Consider the following 18,706-nt stretch of genomic DNA (forward strand, 5'->3'; position numbering starts at 1 on the left):
TTATGTAGACAAAACTGCACCATCCATGCAAAGCAGGAGGTAACAACAGGCTTGATTTGCAGAAGTTAAAAAAAAAAGCCCTTTAAGAAAAAAAAATCTTAAAGTGGGAAGGGGACTCTAAAAGAGCCCAATGAAGACTGAGCATGCTTGATGGCACAGAATGCTAAGTGTCTGTTGTGGGGGTGGGGCCGGAATGGAAAATCTTGGAAAAGGGCATGGCTGGCTGGATCCTGGAACAGGAACACTCCATGTTGAACATTTCGTTGCAGTTCCTGCTTGTAAAAGTGATTACAAGAAACAATTGTAGAAATATTGTGGGGTGACTCATGCTTCCCCCCTCCCAATATGAGGCTGCTCACAGTTCTGCGCCCAGCTCAGCTCCCAGTTTAAGCGTCTTCTACCTTGTCAAGATATTACTCCCATTTATAGATTGTGAAATGAGGTAGAACAAGTAACTTACCGAAGTCCACCAAGTGTCTCTGGTCTAGCTTTGTTAGCCCTTGAAAGGGGTATTTATTTATGCCTGACTAACTGCCGCAGAATGGGGACTTTTATTCAAATGTGCATCCCATTGAAAACAAGGCAATGTGGATACTGGGCATCTATGCTTTTGCACATGTCTTATAGGGCACATCGGACGTATGCCTGAGATTCCAGATCCAACAGGAAGCCAAACCTCACAAAGGCAGGTGTTCAGGCCATTTCACACTTTGTGCAGAAATAAACCTGGGTTTGCCACTGAGGGTACATTCAACAAGGTGTTGTATCCTATCCCAGTTTCCTGATGAGTGTATCGGTATGATGGATGTGTTTGCAAACAGATGGCTATCACATTTGCAATTTATAGTTTAAGGTCTACACTTGGAAGAAAAAGAAAAGTAAGGTTTGAAAGGTCTCTGTTGCAAAAGGCTCATTCGCTTACGGTGGAGGGGGGCATGCAGAACCCGGTCCCCTCACTATGGGTGGGAAAGCATGCATGTCCATATCAATGCAGATGTTAGGAATAAAGCTTGGTCTTCATTCATCTGCGGAACAGAAAAATGAAGCAAAGGCCACTTGCAGATAAAGATATTCCACAAAATCTCTGAATCATGCAAGTTAGTTTTTCAAGTTCTACATCAGTTTGCTTCATGGGTCATAGAAGGTGTAGCAGCCATCTTTGATCCAGAAGTCATAAAGAGAATCAAACATCTGCTCACCAGGTGTAGTCTTGCAGTCCCAGGGATGCCCACTCCAAAGTCCCAGAGATGCTCCAAAGTCCAGTCAAGTAGCTTATGTTCACTGCGTTAAGGTTAATGTTTGCTGTGGGTTGACATCATATATAATATGACAAGCCCTAACTGGACTAGATTGTAGTGGCTGATAACCCTGTACTCTTTCCAACCTGACACTGAAAGCAGCAACATTCCCCCCCCCCTTTTTACCATCCCCCCTTAACAGTCAGCATTTCATGGCAACGGAGCATGCTGTGTCATCACTGAGCTATTTAGGGGTCCCCCCCAATATATTTTTCCTTTCTTTCCTAAACATGTTTTGTGTGTTTCTGCAAACCGCAAGGTTCCCCAAGCCCGCTATGCTGATACTTCCCTCTTGTGCGTGGGTGGTGCTGTTTTGGCTACATTTGCAACAGGGTTCACGGCCTGAACACTGTAAACAGAGGGAATGATTGGATCTTCCACCAGTACTGTAACATTGAACTACTATTAGTCACGTGTGAGCCATATGGTGGGGAGACCACATAACAGCAGTAAGCTGGTAGGTTTCCGCTACTGGGGAATGGGGCTTTCTTAGTGGTGTCTTACAAGGTTGCCTTTCACACTTTCTGGCATCTCTACTTTCGATGCCCATCATCAGTTTCTCCCATTTTCTCTCTCTGTTGTTTTCCCTCCTAATACACAAAGCAATTGGGGCCAATTTATACAAGCAAGAGAATCATGTGACACTGCTTTTTCTCAGCTGAATCAGTTCAGGCTGCATGTTTTAATTCTCCTCCAGATAGAACTCTCTTCAGATAGAAAAACAGCACGTCAGGAGGAGAGAAGTTCAGTGCTCCCTGATATGCTAGTTATCTACATGCACAGCATTTGTTTCTCTTTTACTTGGGGGGGCGTTCCGATATGCACCCAACTCCTTAGCCGAAAGTGGTCCACTCTAGGGCAGATTTGGCCACATGGTTTTGCTGATTGTGTAAAGTTGATTCCAGCCACTCCATTTCCCTTTCACTCCATTTCCCCCTCAGCAGTCACTCATCATTTTGTGGCTATTGAGCATGCTCAGTCCTCATTAAGCTGCTTTGGGTTGCCCCCCTCCCCTTTGGGTGTGTTTTATTTATTGAGGTTCCCTCAAGCCTGTTGATACTTCCTTTTTGTGCATGGGGGGTGACAGTTTGGCTACAGCAGCAGCAGCGTTACTGCCCAAATATTGGAAATAGAGGGAATGATACCACTGAGACACAGATCTGTAGTCAAATTTTTATTGAGATTGTAAGTCCTTGGGATAGGGAGCTGTCCTTTTACTTCTGTCAGCTTGTAAAACACCAGACACACTGATGGAACTATAATTATTCTTATTGTCATAATATGTGGACCCTGACTAATATAGTTTTGCCATACTGATTCTGTACCCAGGTTAGCAAAACTAAAATCTAAACCTCCCAGCAAACTGATCCCTAATGAATGAGTTAGCATTTGCGTTCCTAATTTTTTAATGATTAAAATTAGGTTTCTACAAATTTCTGAATCTACCCATTTAGAAAGCCTTCCCTTTTTAAGTTATTCCTTGTACTTACTCTTTAACTTTGAAGGGAATTTTGCTTATTCCATATATTAGCAGGATGTGATTATCCTAAAGGCATTTCGGCCTGGTTTACTTCAACCTAAATCAAGGGTCAAAGTTTCCAGGTCTTGAGAATTCTTTCTCATATAAAAAGCCGGTGTGGTGTGGTGGCTAGAGTGTTGGACTGGGAGTCGCGAGATCTGAGTTCTAGTCCCCACTCGGACATGGAAGCTCATTGGGTGACTTTGGGCCAGTCACAGACTCCCAGCCCAACCCACCTCACAGGGTTGTTGTTGTGAGGATAAAATGGAGAGGAGGAGGAGGATGTAAGCCGCCTTGGGTTCCTTGCAAGAGGAAAAAAGGTGGGATATAAATGTAATAAATAAAGAAATAAACAAAGTAAAAGTAAAGCTATTCTGAGAAGTTGAGCAATGTACCAGATGTTCCCTGTTTTCCCTTCACTGATAAAAATTGCTGTTCTTTCAGTTAGAAGTTGCTGCTTGCTAACCAAGTGGTTTTTTTGTAAACATGGCAAAGTCTGTACTAATTTGGAAGTTGTCATATGATGAGGAGAATCTTGAGTAAAGATATATGCTAATAGTATGCTGTACTGGGATTGGGCATTAGGCTACACTTTGATGGTATGAACCTAAAGTATATAAGTGTATGTTAGTCAGAAGAAGGTTGTTGTTCCCACCTGCTGGCGATCAACCTTTGTGCACAAGTAAAGGAATGTTTAACTCAGCCTTGACCTCCAGCCTCATTCCTTATTGAGCGAAGAACCTGACAATTTGGTGTGAGAAGTGGGATGGTTGGCACTCCCGGGTGGCCCGCCTGCGAGCAGGGTTTCTGAACGCCAGTCAGCGCACATGTCTTCAAGAGGTAAGAGATCCTACTTGTAAAATCTCCTGGCACTTCAGCACCCTGTGTGCGGCGTGGGCCACTGCGGGCGGTAAGAGTCATTTCCCTTTTAAAATACATTCTTTGGGAAATGGTTGAGTTATACACATTTGGATTTCAGGGTTGACTATATCTCTTGTCTGGTTTTTGGCTTTCGAGTGTGTGTGTGAGTGTTTGTGTTTGTGTGTCTGGAAGACGAAACACTGCCACGGCGAGCCCCACAAGGCTGTGACCTGCGGTATGTGGGCTGATGCCAGGGTTGAAAGAGACTGACCTTGGAAGCAGTCCCCTCCGAGAACAGGCTCCTAAACCAGTGGAGTGCAGTGGTGTGTTTGATTGTGTGAAAGCCAGGTGGGCGAGCCTTTCTTTTAACGGTCCTAGCCTGATAGCTCAGTTGGGCTCTCAGCTGTGGAGAACTAGACTGGAACTCTACCATAGGGACCCCGCAGTCAAAGAGATGGCCACCCCGTTCGCCGCTGGCGCTAATGGTTAAAGTATATAGTCAACTGGGGAAAATGCCGTCCGGATTAACTGTCAAGCGCATGGTTTTTCTTTGTCATATTTGGAATGGGTTTACTTATGAAAACCCTACATTGCAATGGCCTGAAGTAGGTTATTTTGATTTGGCTAAACTAAATTATCTAAAAGGATTTTTGGAGGATTCTAAACCCAGACAAATGGATTACTGGTATTTGTGGAGAGACGTGGCCGGTAGACAAAAATTGGAAGCCCAATTGGCCAGTCAGGCTGCAAAAGTAAAAAATAAAATAAAATAGGGCAACAGTTGAAAGACATGTCTGTACTTGCAAAAACTGAGAGTGAAGCAAAGTATCCAGATATGCCACCTCCCCCTTATGTGCCCTTGTATCCTTCTTTGCCTAACTGCTCCCCAGAGACTGAAGAAGATCTTCTCGATCTTTGGTCTCCTTCTGTCCGTTCACCCCCACTTCTTCCTCCTCCACTACAAGCTGGCTCCGCCGAGAGCAGCCCTACATCTCCTCCTATTCCCGCTACTCCCTCTCTCAGCTCTACCATACTTTACCCACCTGATCTGTCACCTTATCATCCTAGAAGAAAGCTGTCACCCTCACTCTCCCTCCCTGACCTAACTCCTGCTGCTGTGTGGGCAGCAAACAATCTTGAGAATCTGTCCCTATCACAGTTAAAGAAACATCTCTGTGAGGGAACCAGAAGAAAAGGATGGGTTGTAACAGGACTGATTGAAGACAAGGGGGAAACAAAAGCTGTTTTGTATTTACAAGACCCCCAGACAGGGCAGGGGCGGATGGCAGCAGTCTCCCTGGATCTCAAGTGGTCCCCCCCTCCGCCACCTGCACCTGAAATGACAACTGCCTCGCTGTTTCCACTCCGCATGTTTCCAGGCCCCGTTGGAGTGGGGCCTCAAAGAATTCATGTTCCCTGGAGTGCAGCAGATTTAAATGGACTAAAGAATCTGCTACCTTCACCTCGAGCAAATCCCCAGAAATTCCACGAGGAATTGGAACCTCTCCGATCCCACTCATCAAGATGTTGAGTGCTTTCTCCGAGCAGCTTTGCCAGCCCATGAGGCTACCCTCATTTTCCAGCAGGCTAGGAGAGGGACTGGAGATGAGCCTGCTCATCATGGAGCTAGATGGCCTGATCCACTTCCAGGAGTGCCTGAAACTGAATTAGAAGTACAGGCATGGAGACATCACCAAGAAGTCTTATTGAGTGCAGTTTGTGAAATATTTCCAGTCACAGCAGATTGGTCCAAAGTCCAAGCGCGTGAGCAGAAGCCAGACAAACACCCTGCAGCCTTCTGTTCCTGATTTTCAGAAGTCTTTCGACAGGCGACCCAACTAGACATCAGAGAAGACCCCAACCAGCAGTTGTACGTGACCAGTTGGATTGATGGAATGACCCCTGATATGGCCAAACAAGTGAAGGATAAGGTGATTGGGTAGAAAGAGCAAGCTCCATCCTTGGAGCCGTCACCCAATTTTGGGAAAACCAGCAAAAAGAATGCGACAAGAAAAAGGACTAGAAACCCGAATTGATCGCCCAGCAATTGGCCCAACTACAGCACCCAACCAATCAGCTCATCCAGCCATCAACCCCAGGCCTCCCCCAGATGCAAATGGGCCAAAGGTCTTCTGGCCTGTGTCATTACTGCAAAAAGCCTGGGCACTGGAAAAATGAATGCCGCAAGAGAGTAAGGAAGATGGCTGAAAGAGGACAGCAAGGGCAACCAGCACCACAAGGTCTCCTGCCACCCCCACCGCACCCTATGAACCCACAAGCACCCGTCTGGCCAGTATGCCCAGCACATGGGAACTCAAGAATGGCGGTGTAGTAGGGGTCTGGCAAACCCTCCTCTGGACCCTTCCTTTTCCTCTCAGTAAACAGTGCTCCCACCCCTTTTCTAGTGGATACTGGGGCCACCCTGTCAACTGTCTCTCCTCAAATCTTATCACTACCTTGTTCTCAGTCCTCAGTCTCAGCAGTTGCTGGAACTCCTGTTGTGTGTCCCGTGTCTCAGCCTGTTACAGTTTCCTTGGGGCCCCTTACCACAGAGCATGGTTCTTTGTTGTCTCCTTCTACTCCTGTGAATTTATTGGGCAGTGATTTGTTGTGTAAATTTCGGGCAAGAATTGTGTTTATTGGATTTGGAGATGTTTGAACATGTTTTAATAAATACATTTAATGAGGTATTAAAAAAAAAGAATGTGCACACTGTAAAATGTATTTGGTGCTAGATAATTAAAATGCCAGTTCTGTGTCTCAGGCGCCTCCTGGAAAAGTAGAAGATGCTGTGAAATATGCCATTGACCTTGGATACCGCCACTTCGACTGTGCCTGCTTGTACGGGAATGAGAATGAAATTGGGAATGCTATCCAGGAGAAAATCAAAGAAGGTGCTGTGAAACGGGAAGAACTCTTCATTGTCAGTAAGGTAAGGTTGTTACCGCAGGGCTCGGAGGCATCCAAGGGCCAGTTCCGGATTCATTTCAGACAGGAACCAGCTCCTGGATGTTTTTGAGAGTCCGATCTGAAATGGATCCTTGTCTGGTGGGCTCCCCTGATATGGGTTGAAAGGGCTGTTTTCCATGAGCTCTGCCGAGGGCTAAAGTCTCTCTGAGGTCCACCTCCAGGGTATGTGAAGGAAGTGTCCCTCGTTGACTCTGTTGGTGGATTTCCTATTCCCCTGTGCAGCTGTGGTGCACTTCCCACGAGAAACCCCTGGTGAAGAAATCATTCCAGGCTTCCCTAGCTGACCTGAAATTGGACTACTTGGATCTCTACCTGATGCACTATCCCATGGGATACAAGGTACTATTGGATTCTGGGAGTTGTAGTCCAACATTCAGACTACGGCATTGGACATGATGAATGGCTGATTATCACTGGATTCCTTTGGCTCAGTGTACTATTTTAATGAGATGACATCCAGAAACTGTCCCAGGAATGATGTTACCTATTCTCAGATACCAACTTATTTGTGACATGTGCAGTGTCCTTTTTGCACTGGCAGCCTCCAGGCTTTTAGGCCCTGACCTAATCTCACAATGATATTTTCATCAGTCGTGTTTTTATTCTTGATTTTTGTCTTTTGTTAACTGGGTTTTATATATTCAGTGTTTACACCCAGTAATTGTAAATGTGATGTATAGCGTACTATATTTTTGAGTTCACTCACATTTACTGTTACTTTTTCAAAGGCCTTTGGCCGTAAGGGTTGATTGGACCTGGAATGGGGAATTTGAGCCATGGTCCAAGTCCAGTATTCTGACCCCTGTACTAGGGGTGTTGAACATCTTTCAGCCCAAGGGCTGAACTCAATTTTGGAGATGCTCGCAGGGGCTGCACTCCAGTGGTGGGTGTGGCCAAAGGCAAAAGAGGCAGGGCCAAAACTCCCAGCATATTATAGCCTGAAGCTCTCACTGCCAGTAACCAAGCCTTAGGCGAGGCATTTCAACCTTTTACAATGGGAACGAAACTGTTCAAAAGCTGGGAAACCAGTAGATATAGTTTTTAAAATAGAATGGCATCGGAGGCCGGGGGGTGTTGGAATTTAAACTCAATTCTTTAAGGGGGAGGGACGGGGGAAGGAAGGGGGAGGGAAGGGGAGGGAATTTTTCTTCTTTCTTCACTTCCTTTCCTCCTCCCTCCTCCCTTTTCCCTTTTTTTCTTTTTTTCCCTCTTTTTTCTTCTCTCTTTGTTATTGTGGTGTCCTCATCAGAATATTGTACTGTTGGGAAATTGAAGTATTGATTAGGTTGTTGGTAAATTTGGTATTGTTTATTTCATTTATAAAAATAAAATAAATAAAACTATATTCAAAAAAAGCTGGGAAACCGCCAAAACATTGGTGGCTGGGAGGAAAGGGGTGGGCCCAGGGAAAGGGGATGTTTTATTTATTTTATTTATTCACGGCATTTCTGTACCGCTCCACATCTAGACAGATTCCAGAGCAGTGAACAATGAAAGATGCGAAATAAGATAAAATAATAAAACTCCATATTAAAAATTATATATTTTCTAAAAAACACAAGACCGATAAAAACTGGCTGGTCAGTCCAGGAAAGCTTCCTGGAATAAAGATGTCTTCAGGAGGCACTAGAAAAAGCTCACTGTTGGCACCCGCCTGACCTCCAGAGTCAGGGAGTTGCATAGGATGGGGGCCACCACACTGAAATCTCTTCTCCGGGTGGACTCTAGTTGGGTCCTGGGTCCATGTGGAACCACCAGGAGCATGACCTCAGTGACTGGGCAGGTTGGTAAGGGAGAAGGCGCTCCCTCAGGTATCCCGGTCTCAAGTTGTTTGGGGCTTTAGACACTAGTACCAAAACCTTCAACCTGGACTGGTAGCGAATAGGCAACCAGTGCAGTTCCCTCAGCAGAGGAGTTACACCCTGAAAAGGGGCAGCTCCCAACAGCAGCCAAGCTGCTGCATTCTGCACTAGCTCCAGCTGCCGGACCAGCCTTAAGGGCAGCCCCACATAGAGCGCATTGCAGTAATCCGTTGAGTAATCCAGTCTTGGGGGACCCCAGAAGCCCAGATCGGGATCCCAATTTGGAACACGGGCTTGTCGTTTAATACCCCTGCCCTTTACCATGCTGTCTCCAGTGTTCACCTGCTTTGTTTTGCAGTTGTAGCCACAGCTCACAAGGAGAAATGTAACCATTGTCTTTTCCTCTGGCAGGCTGGAGAGGATTTAAATCCTCGGGATGAGAAGGGCATGATCATTCCCAGCAACACCGATTTTCTGGACACCTGGGAGGTTATTTATTTGTTTATTTGTTTGGATCTGTATCGCGCCCTTCCTCACTAAGACCTTAATGGCAGCTAGCAACCTAAAGTACAATGCACAAAGGCCATTAAAATCAAAACTCTAAAATCACCAATATATACTAAGATGCAATAAAACCGTGGGCACCATCATCATAAACATAAATAGAGTGCTTGCCTATAACCCAAAAGGTCAGCATGACCGGAGTTTGTTTTTACATTGTGGCTTTCAACGTTGTCTCAAGGTTGAGCAGAACAATTAGGGGTACAACCAGTGGAGGCTGGTGGCTCTGATGTCAGTGGTGCGGTGAATCTGCTCCAGGTTTCAGTCAGAACCAGTCAGAACTCTAAAGGACCTTGGATAGCTCCATTACAGTTCTGACTAGTTCTGATTGAACCCCGGAACAGATTCACAGCCCCACTGACATCAGAGCCACCAGCCTCCACGGGCTACAAGAAACTGCTTTTTGCTACGCTCTGTCTGGCCCGTTGCCGCCTGTCACCTTCTACATGCAAATCATGCGCTCTGTCACTGAGCTGTGTCCCTCCTCAGCTGAGCTACATCTCTGCCACTCCCCGCTGCCCACATGCACGCAGAGCACAATCCTGTGGACTGCACCCTCACTGCTCTGGAGGCCCCGAACTCGGGGGCTTCCAACATTCCTGTGCCCTGCCAGGCTGAAGCTGGCAGGGCAGGAGGAGTAGCAGAGGCAATCTTTGCCTCCCTGTCCCCCGATCTCCTTTATTTTAGTGAAACAGGCTTCTCAGCTTGTCTAGCAAAGGTGCTTTGGAGGAGGAGGGAAGGCGGTAGGAGGGGGCTCAGGATAAATCATATCCTGGCCTCTTCAGTCCCCACCCACCAGAACACCCCCTTTCCCCCCTCTCTGAGGTCAATTTTCCAGCCTCTGAGAGGCAGCCAACATGGTTCTCTCCTCGCCAGCTACGAGGGTTAGGAGTTGGATCTCTGAGTCCCCCTTCCGAGGCTGGAGCACTGTCTCCAACCTCAGAAGGGGTTTTCCAAGCCGTCCTGTGATCCCTGGGACGCTAGCCCAGGGACCATAGGATGGCGGTCTAATGGTGAGAAATACCAAGGTATTAACTGAATCCTGATCCTGTCAAAGGGCTGAGTTCTGCCTCCTTGAGAATAGCTTGGAAGGACATCTGCCTGTCTTTAGTTTTGGCCCCATCCTCGTTAACCAAAGCACCGCAGGCATGCTTATGGCTTTTGAGAGGCCGATGATATTCCACCAGTCTGAAGCGCTTCTAGAACCAGGCATCCCGGCTGCTATCGTGGTTATGGCTACGGTGCGAAAGGAGTTTTCCGATCTGTAGCTAGGGATCAATATGTCCATCTGAAGTTTTTAAAACTCAAGTTCTTTCCGTCCCGTATATGGAGACATTTGTGGATTTTGGCAAATTCTTAAGACAGAATTGAAGGCTTGCCCATCATCTACACCAGCCACCTTAAATAGGTCCAGCTATTCCCAGCATGGAGAAGGCCATGTTGTATTTGCCTGCCATCTAGTGGTTAAAGATGAGGAGCCTCTCAGAAAAAGAGGCAGCAACCCTAAATCAGCGCCACAAACATGGTTGAATATACAGGGATTCAAACCCAGACTTTGAAGAGCTAAGCACGCCAAGCCCCGGGCCTGTCAGTTTCAGCTTCTCCCACACATTCAGATTTTCTCAAGTTCTTTCCTTCCCGTTTATGAAAAGATTTGATTTTGTTGAGTTCTTATCAAAAAATGAACTGAATGAAGTTCTCACCCAGCCCTGCCCGTAGGACCAAATTATCCCTCAGCCCCATCTGCAGTAGTTCTATTACGGATGTACAGACTGTGTAAAATCCGCTCCATCTGTGTTTCGCCGATTTCAGGCTCGTTTTGGTCCGTCATCCGCTCACAGAGGGATGCGAATTTTTTTCTTTCGTCGTGCGGAAAAATATGCAAATAATTATATGAGAGGTTTTGTAACAATTTACATAATTTACCTTCGTGTGTAACATTTAGCATATTGTCCCCTATTCCATTCAACTTTTCCTCAGTAGAAACTTGCATATTTTCTTACGAATAAATAGGCATAAATTTAGGGATAGCTAAAAAAAAATAATAATCTAGAAGTCCACGGACACCGCAGCGGATTCCACCGGTCAGATTCTTAAAAATCCAAGCTCATTTTCATCCACCTCAAATTTCCGTAACCAAGCCTTTCATGCTGTTATTGCCTTGGGTTATGGCTAAGGCGGGAAAGGATGTTCCAGTCTGTAGGACCCAGTTATGCCTCAATCCTGGTCTTTTCCCCTTAGGCAATGGAGGAGCTAGTGGACTGTGGGGTGGCGAAAGCCCTTGGCATCTCCAACTTCAACCACTATCAGATTGAGAGGCTTTTGAACAAGCCCGGGTTAAAGCATAAGCCTGTGAATAACCAGGTGAGGTGGCCGCCATCGCTGACTTGCAGTGTGTAGCATCTGCCTGTTTTGTTATGTATGTTTTTATATTGCTAAATTTAACCTAGGTAAGATGGGGTTAGTAGTAAGCCAGAGAGTGAGCGAACTGACAGTTAGAAGGCAGACAGGGCCTCAGGGATCGTGGAAGCAACATCTAGTTAGTGGGGTTTGTGTGGGGTTTTTTAGGAGGGGTAGAGTAGGTAGGGAAGTTAGGAACAAGCATTGCTTAATAGTAATAACAAAACTTCCCATGTTTTAATTACATCTTTCTTTGGTTTTAAAAATCCAAATTCCTGTGTGTTGATTACTTTTGATGCTACCTTTATTAAATCGTTTCTTTGTTACTTCTCCTGTAGTCGGCTGAGAGAACCAATTCAGCATAATGAGTTTCTCTGGAACCCAGAGAGAGTGAAAGGGCTGAAGCTTGTGGGACAGTGGGTACAGCTGTCCCAAAGTAAAAGCAAGCGTTCCTGGGGGGTTTGGGTCTCAGTTTCTGAGGAGGAGGCTGGGGAAAGGTGGAACCTTGGGCAGGAACACCTCGCAGTCTCTGTCAGGAACTGCGACTCAGTCCTACATTGCCTGAGCCTGCAAGCTCACCTGGCATTCAAACCTATCTGAGCAGCGGCTTCTCTAGTCTCAGCATTGATCTCCTAGGAGCCTCCTGTCAACGGAAAAAGAAAAAGGTTTCCGGTCGGCCAGGGAAGGGCTTGTGTTTGAAGCAAGCCAGAGTCAAGGGTAGGCATGGTTGGACAGATGCCAAGGGCCCGCACCTCAGCAGGTGGCCCGCTGACAAGAGGCCCCCGGACTTGCTCCTCCTCTTCCCCACTGCAACCTGCTTGTTCTCCTTCCTCTCACTCTGGCCCAGACAACGGCGGTGGTGAGGAGGCAGATGCCACGGCCTCCTTGCTCGCTGGATGTCCGCCTGCCAAGGAAGCAAGTGGTGGCAATGATGAGAAAGAGGATGAGGAACAAGAGCAGCCGGTGACAATGGCAGACATAAGGTAAGACTCACTGAGGGGCCTATCAAGGGTGTCTTGCCCAAGGGCCCTCCAAAACCTGAAGCCAGCACTGGTTGGAAGCTCTGTCACTGTGCCACCTCTGTTGCCTGTATCCCTGAACCGGTCTGGGGTTTTGTTTCTTTGTTTCTCCTTCTTTATCTTTTCTGTCCTTTCATTTTGCTCAGGGGTGGGGAACCTCAGACCCGCAAGCCAAATCCGGCCCTCCGGGATGCTCCAGGTGGCAGTGCCCCCTTCCCCTAGCCGCCGATTATTTGGTGGTTTCTCGGTGTTTGCATGTTTTTCTCCCACTCTAAATGGTTGAAATGCCGCCCCTAAGGTTTAGTTACTGGCTGTAAAAGCCTTAAGCTATGATATGCTGGTATTTTTGTTATTTTGGCCGCACCCCTTTTACCTTCGGTGATGCCCACTACTGTAATGCAGCCCCTGAGAGCTCCTCCAAAATTGAATTCAGCCCGTGGGCTGCAAGAGGTTCCCCACCCTTGGTCTATAAGGTGGGAGGTGAACTGATACATATATTATATTCCTTAAAATAAGTATTCTCTGGTAAGGAGTGTGATGGTGCGAGCTAGTTGAGTAATCCAAGCTTTGCTTGGGCTTGCAGATTGAGTGCCATCCATATCTTACCCAGGAGAAGCTGATCCACTATTGCCAATCCAAAGGGATCTCTGTGACTGCTTACCGACCTTTTGGTGCTCATACGTAAGGCTACTTTGGGCTTCCTCTGTCTGTGTCTGGGTTGTTTGGTTTGTGCTTGTCTGTTGTGCAATCAATGTATACAGTCAGGGCCAGAAATATTGGAACAAGGATAACTGTTTTGGCAGTTGGCCTCTGTACACCACCACATTGAAGTTGAAAGGAAACACACCCAGATTGGAGAGAAGTCAGGACTTTCAGCTGTAATTCAAGGGGTTTGACAAAAGTGGGGCACTAACCGTTCAGGAAGTACAGCCAGTGGCATACACGCACACACACCCATCGTTGGGAGCTCATAAGTAATGGAACCAACCAACATCATTTCAAACTGAAGGATCATCTTTAATACCTGGATGAAAATCCTTTGCAGTCAATGACTGCCTGAAGTCTGGAACCCATGGACATGACCAAATGCCGAGTTTCCTCCCTCGAGATGCTTTGCCAGGCCTTTACTGCAGCTGCCTTCAGCTGCTGCTTGTTTGTGGGTCTTTCTGCCTTCAGTCTTGTCTTCAGTAAGTGAAAAGCATGCTCTGTTGGGTTGAGATCAGGTTATTGACTTGGCCATTGAAGAACATCCCACTTCTTTGCCTTGAGAAACTCTTGGGTAGCTTTTGCTGTATATTTTGGGTCATTATCCATCTGCAATATAAAGCGGCGCCCTATCTGTTTGGCAGCATTCGGCTGAATCTCAGCAGAAAGTATAGCCCTATACACTGCAGAATTCATCCCGCGGCTTTTCTCAGCAGTCAGGTCATCAATAACCAACACCAGTGTTCCGGTTCCATTGGCAGCCATACATGCCTGTGCCATAACACTGCCTCCTCCATGTTTGACAGATGATGTGGTATGCTTTGGATCATGAGCTGTTCCTTTCCTTCTCCATACTTTTCTCTTCCCATCATTCTGGTACAATTTAATCTGGGTTTCATCAGTCCAAAGAATCTTATTCCAGAACTGGGCAGGCTTTTTGAGGTGTTTGCTGGCAAAGGCTAATCTGGCCTTTCTGTTCTTGAGAGTTACCAGTGGTTTGCACCTTGTTGTGAAGCCTCTGTATTTACATTCATAAAGTCATCTCTTGACTGTATATGTTGACAATGACATGCCTACCTCCTCAAGAGCGTTCTTGACCTGGCTAGATGTTGTGAAAGGGTTCCTCTTCACCCTGAGCAGAATTCTGTGGTCATCCACTTTAGTTGTCTTCCGTGGTCTTCCAGGCCTTTTGCTGTTGCTGAGCTTGCCAGTTAATTCCTTCTTTTTCAGGATGTTCCAAACTGTTGTGTTGGCCTCTCCCACTGTTTTTGCTATCTCTCTGATGGGTTTATTTTGTTTCCTCAGCCTAATGATGGCCTCCTTCACTCGCATGGACACCTCTTTGGACCTCATGTTGGGAGTTCCAGTGAACAGCTACCAAATGCAAATGTAACACTCTGAACCACCTCCAGGCCTTTTATCTGCTTGATTGGTCATGGGGCACCCAGGAAACAGGCCATACCTGGCCATGCAGCTGCTTGTCAGCCATTCGTTCCACTACTTATGAGCCACCAATGATGGGAGTGTGTGCATGCCACTGTCTGTACTTCCTGAATGGGTAGTGCCCCACTTTTGTCAAACCCCTTGAATTACAGCTGAAAGTCCTGACTTTGCTCCCATCTGGGCGTGTTTCCTTTCAACTTCAATGTGGTGGTGTACAGAGGCCAACTGCCAAAACAGTTATCCTTGTTCCAATAATTCTGGCCCTGACTGTATGAGCATCTCAGATACTGTTTTTTCAGAATTTTTCCCTTACAGCCTGGTCTGGCCCTACCATTAGTCAACATGAAGCAGTTGCCTCAGGCAGCAAATGCTGAGAGGCGGCAACAAGGCATTGGGTGAGAGAAGTGTGTGCTGTGTGGCCTTCCCTATGCCCCCTAAGTTAGGCTGCTGTCTTCGAGTGCGGTGTCCCATCACCGGTGTTGAAGAGAGATGTTCAGTCTTGAAGAAAGGCTTTTGTACATGGAATGGGAGGGACGCCGTCTTGTTCTTCGCCTCAGGCAGCAAAATGTCTTGGGCCAGCTGTGCTCGCTGCCCAGTTTCTTTCATGAGGCAAGCCCCTGCCTGCAATACTGAAGAGAATAGGGATGGACGGACTCACCTCCATCCACGCAACCGGATGCTTGCCAAGCTACTGCTGGCTGGCTGCTTCTGTTCGGCTCTCTGGAGAAGCCACCATGCAGTCCACGGGTGCCCAGTGAGTGCCCAGCAGCCACCTGACCCCACAGCAAGCTGCCATTTTGCAAAAAAGAGAAATGGCTGCTCGTTTTTTCCCATAAATATAATGTTGCATAAATGGCGGCCATAAAGGGGCCATTTACGCAGCATTACAGGCATAAATGAAGCATTTTCATTCCTGTGTAGAAGATGAAGAGTTCCAGGTTTTCTGGTCAGTGTGAAATGGTTGCATTTTGCTGGGAGAAGAGGGGGCATTTTGCCAAGAGGAGACCCTAGCTAAGCTAGGGAGGAAAAAGGCCCACGGAATACAGCGGGGCTTGCTTCTCAGAAGGCCTATGTAGGATTGCAATGTTAATGTTCCTGTTGATGTTATTTTGTAGTCTCAAGCCAGGGGACCCTGTTCTTTTGGAGGACCCCACGATTAAAGAGATTGCTGCAAGGCACCACAAAAGCGTGGCTCAGGTAAATACTTGGAATGCAAATAGTGAGGAAAGGGAGGAGGAACAGCCTGGGAGGTGGGTGTCACTACGTTTTGCATGCAGATTGCTCTGTGGAAAACAGCAGTGGTCAACTGGAAAGCTTTTCTGTTGACCTTTCTAAGGTGCTTTTGCCACGTAATTTGGGTGTAGGTGGGGTGCTGATCCAGCTTATCCAAAAGCTGAGAGCTGCATGACAGTTGTGGCCATTCTTGCATTTGCTTACTGTTTTCTGCAGTTAAAAAAACCCAAAACTTGCATAGATGTTTGCATTTAAATCGCGTGCATTCCCACCATAAAATACACATTTTGCATGCATTTCCCCACCCTACCCCTCCAAAAGCACATATTTGTTCACATTTTTGAGCTGAGAATTACACAGCAAAATTCAGAGAACTGCACACAGCCTGAAGGATAAATGCATTCCAGTCAGCATATTGGTGCAGGAAATGCAAATTGGGTTGACTCGCTTAAAAATGTGGACCAGACAAATTCCCCCCCCCCAGCAAATTGGCACAGCAGACAGAGGTTATTGGTGCCTGTGCAGGTGGCGTAAATAAACAGTGGTGCCTCTTTTCACAGCTATTGATTCCCATCCTTCTGCATTTGTGCTAAAGGGCTCAATAGAGGTTGCCAACTTTTCCTTTCCAACGCAGCTTTTCAGCATTCACAAAGACAAACAAAAAAACTCAGTGCACTGTTTTGGCTCAGCCCTGGTCACCAAGCATTTCAGCCAGTCCTGTCAGGAGCGCCCTAGCGGCCTCTTTCAGTACACTCCAGTAGCCAACTCAAGACACAGACGAAAGGATTCTTTTCAAGGCTTTAAACCCTTTACAACTTAATGACTCTTTCAGATGCTAATCACCAGCGACTAAGCAATGAACAGCAGAGTAGCCTATGCTCCCAGTAGGCAGTTGATCCCCATTTGAAGGAGAATCACTTGAAGACCCTGAGCTTATGGGCTAGGGAGAGATCCTCCCTCTTTCCCTTGGGTCCATGAGAGGCGGCCGTTGCTTGTGCGCCAAACAGGCGCTACGCCTCCTTTCCACGCCCTCCATCACTTGTCACTCCCTGCGTCGAGCGTCTAGCAAGCCCCCCTCCCGCACTTTCTCACTGCTAGGATCACTATCTCAGGAATGCCGGCAGGAGGAATCTCTGCCAGCTGCTGTGCCTGTGAGGGATGAGCTGGCTCCTCTCCCACGGATTGTGATCCTCCTCAGAATCAGAACTGCTCTGGGGTTCTATCAGCTCAGTTTCCACCCTGACAAGTCCCTGGGTTAGTACTACATGGGAGAGGGGGAGAGCAGCTGGACTGATTTGTCAGCAGAGCGTCGTTGAATCCCTTGGAAAAAGGCGAACCAGCTTAATCTGTAAGGTATGCCAGTCTGTATCAGAAACTACTCTGATTTGTATCTACAGGTTCTGATCAGGTTTCACATCCAGAGGAATGTGGCTGTCATTCCCAAGTCAGACAAACGTCACCGCTTGGAGGAGAATTTCAAGGTAAAGGAGCTTTCTCCCTCCCAGTCAGTCTGGCTTGTCAATGCAGCGATATGGATTTGTCACTCGCCCAGGTCAAACAGCAGTTTGCAAAGGGCCATGGCTCAGAGGTGGAAGACCTGCTTTGTATGCAAAAGGCCCCCGGGTCAATCCTGGGTATCTCCAGGTGGGACTCCTGTCTGAACCCCTGGAGAGCCACTGGCAGTCCACATAGACCAGGGGTGCAGAACCTCAGGCCTGTGGTCCAAATTCAACCCTCTGGTGCAGCGGAGGCTGGTGGCCCTGATGTGGGTGGGGCTGTGAATCTGTTCCAGGTTTCAGTCAGAACTGTACAAGAACTGTCCAAGGTTCTTTAGAGTTCTGACTGGTTCTGACTGATACCCGGAGCAGATTCACCACGCCACTGACATCGGAGCCACCAGCCTCCACTGCACCGATGGCCACACCCCTTCTCCTGGCAGCCAATTATTTGGTGATTTTCTAGCTTTGGTATGTCTCTCCCCCCACCCTTCTTAAGGTTGAAATGCCCCGGATAGGGCTTAGTTACTGGCAGTGAGACCTCTAAGCTAAAGGAGCTGTGGTCTGTCGAGGTGTAAGGCAGCTTCCTAGGAGATGAATACATTTGTCTTGCCCACCTTCCTTGCTGCTACCTCACACCAGCCGAACCAGAATACGGAGCAAGCGACCCTCTCTGAACATCCCAGTAATTCAAGGCTGCCATCATGCAACTGAGCTTACCATTTGCCAAATCTGAGATGGGAAAGCCAGCATTGCAGCGGTTAGATTGTTGAACTTAAGAGCAGGTAGACCTGGGTTCAGATCCCTGTTTAGCACTGAAGCTTCTTAGTGGACCCTAGTCCAGTCATTGTCTGGGTTCGGACGATCAACAGGGGAAACAAAGCAACATTGGTTGTTTCTCCTGCCCCTGCGCATACCAGACGCATGACTGAGATTGCCCTAATTACCTGCGCTGTATTGTGGGTTGCCGTGTCATCCAAAACTTGTGACATGGCGCAACCCACTGACCTTCCACCCACCCTAAAACCCATGGCTTGCAGTAGGGGTTGTAGAGTGGATGAAAATTCACTACGCCCTCGCCATGCGCCAGGTTCAGACAACACAATACACAGTGCAGATAATTAGGGTACTTCCGGTTGTGCAGGGGTGGGGGAAACAACTGACGCTGTGTTGTTTCCACTGCTGATTGTCTGAACAACCCCAGTATGTCTCTGCTTACCTACTTCCCAGAGATTGCTGTGAGCTCCTTGACAGAACAAAGGGATAAAATAGCAACCAATGAATGAACAAAAGTGTTGAGACTTGTTATCACGTGTTCACACACACAACTTAGAGCCCAAGAACACTCTTAGCCGTAGGCAGCTGTGGGGTGCCAGGGGAAGGAAGCACATTCGTTTGC

At 47.3% G+C, this 18,706-nt stretch overlaps 1 protein-coding gene across 2 annotated transcripts in view; it reads left to right on the top strand.

Moving 5' to 3' along the window:
• The window catches only part of LOC146339394 (aldo-keto reductase family 1 member B7-like), a 28,514-nt gene that overhangs the window by 4,410 nt on the left and 5,398 nt on the right, over positions 1 to 18,706 (top strand). For both annotated transcript variants that reach the window (XM_084809249.1, XM_084809248.1), the window contains exons 2-8: positions 6,443 to 6,610; positions 6,871 to 6,987; positions 8,862 to 8,939; positions 11,253 to 11,375; positions 13,014 to 13,111; positions 15,694 to 15,775; positions 17,209 to 17,292. In XM_084809249.1, the coding sequence (XP_084665375.1) occupies positions 6,443 to 6,610; positions 6,871 to 6,987; positions 8,862 to 8,939; positions 11,253 to 11,375; positions 13,014 to 13,111; positions 15,694 to 15,775; positions 17,209 to 17,292 (750 nt within the window). The remainder of the gene's footprint in view (positions 1 to 6,442; positions 6,611 to 6,870; positions 6,988 to 8,861; positions 8,940 to 11,252; positions 11,376 to 13,013; positions 13,112 to 15,693; positions 15,776 to 17,208; positions 17,293 to 18,706) is intronic.

The sequence above is a fragment of the Heloderma suspectum genome, chromosome 7 (genome assembly GCF_057233095.1).
Source record: "Heloderma suspectum isolate Gila_16-S chromosome 7, 16-S_ref, whole genome shotgun sequence".
In the NCBI taxonomy this organism is placed as follows: Eukaryota; Metazoa; Chordata; class Lepidosauria; order Squamata; family Helodermatidae; genus Heloderma; species Heloderma suspectum.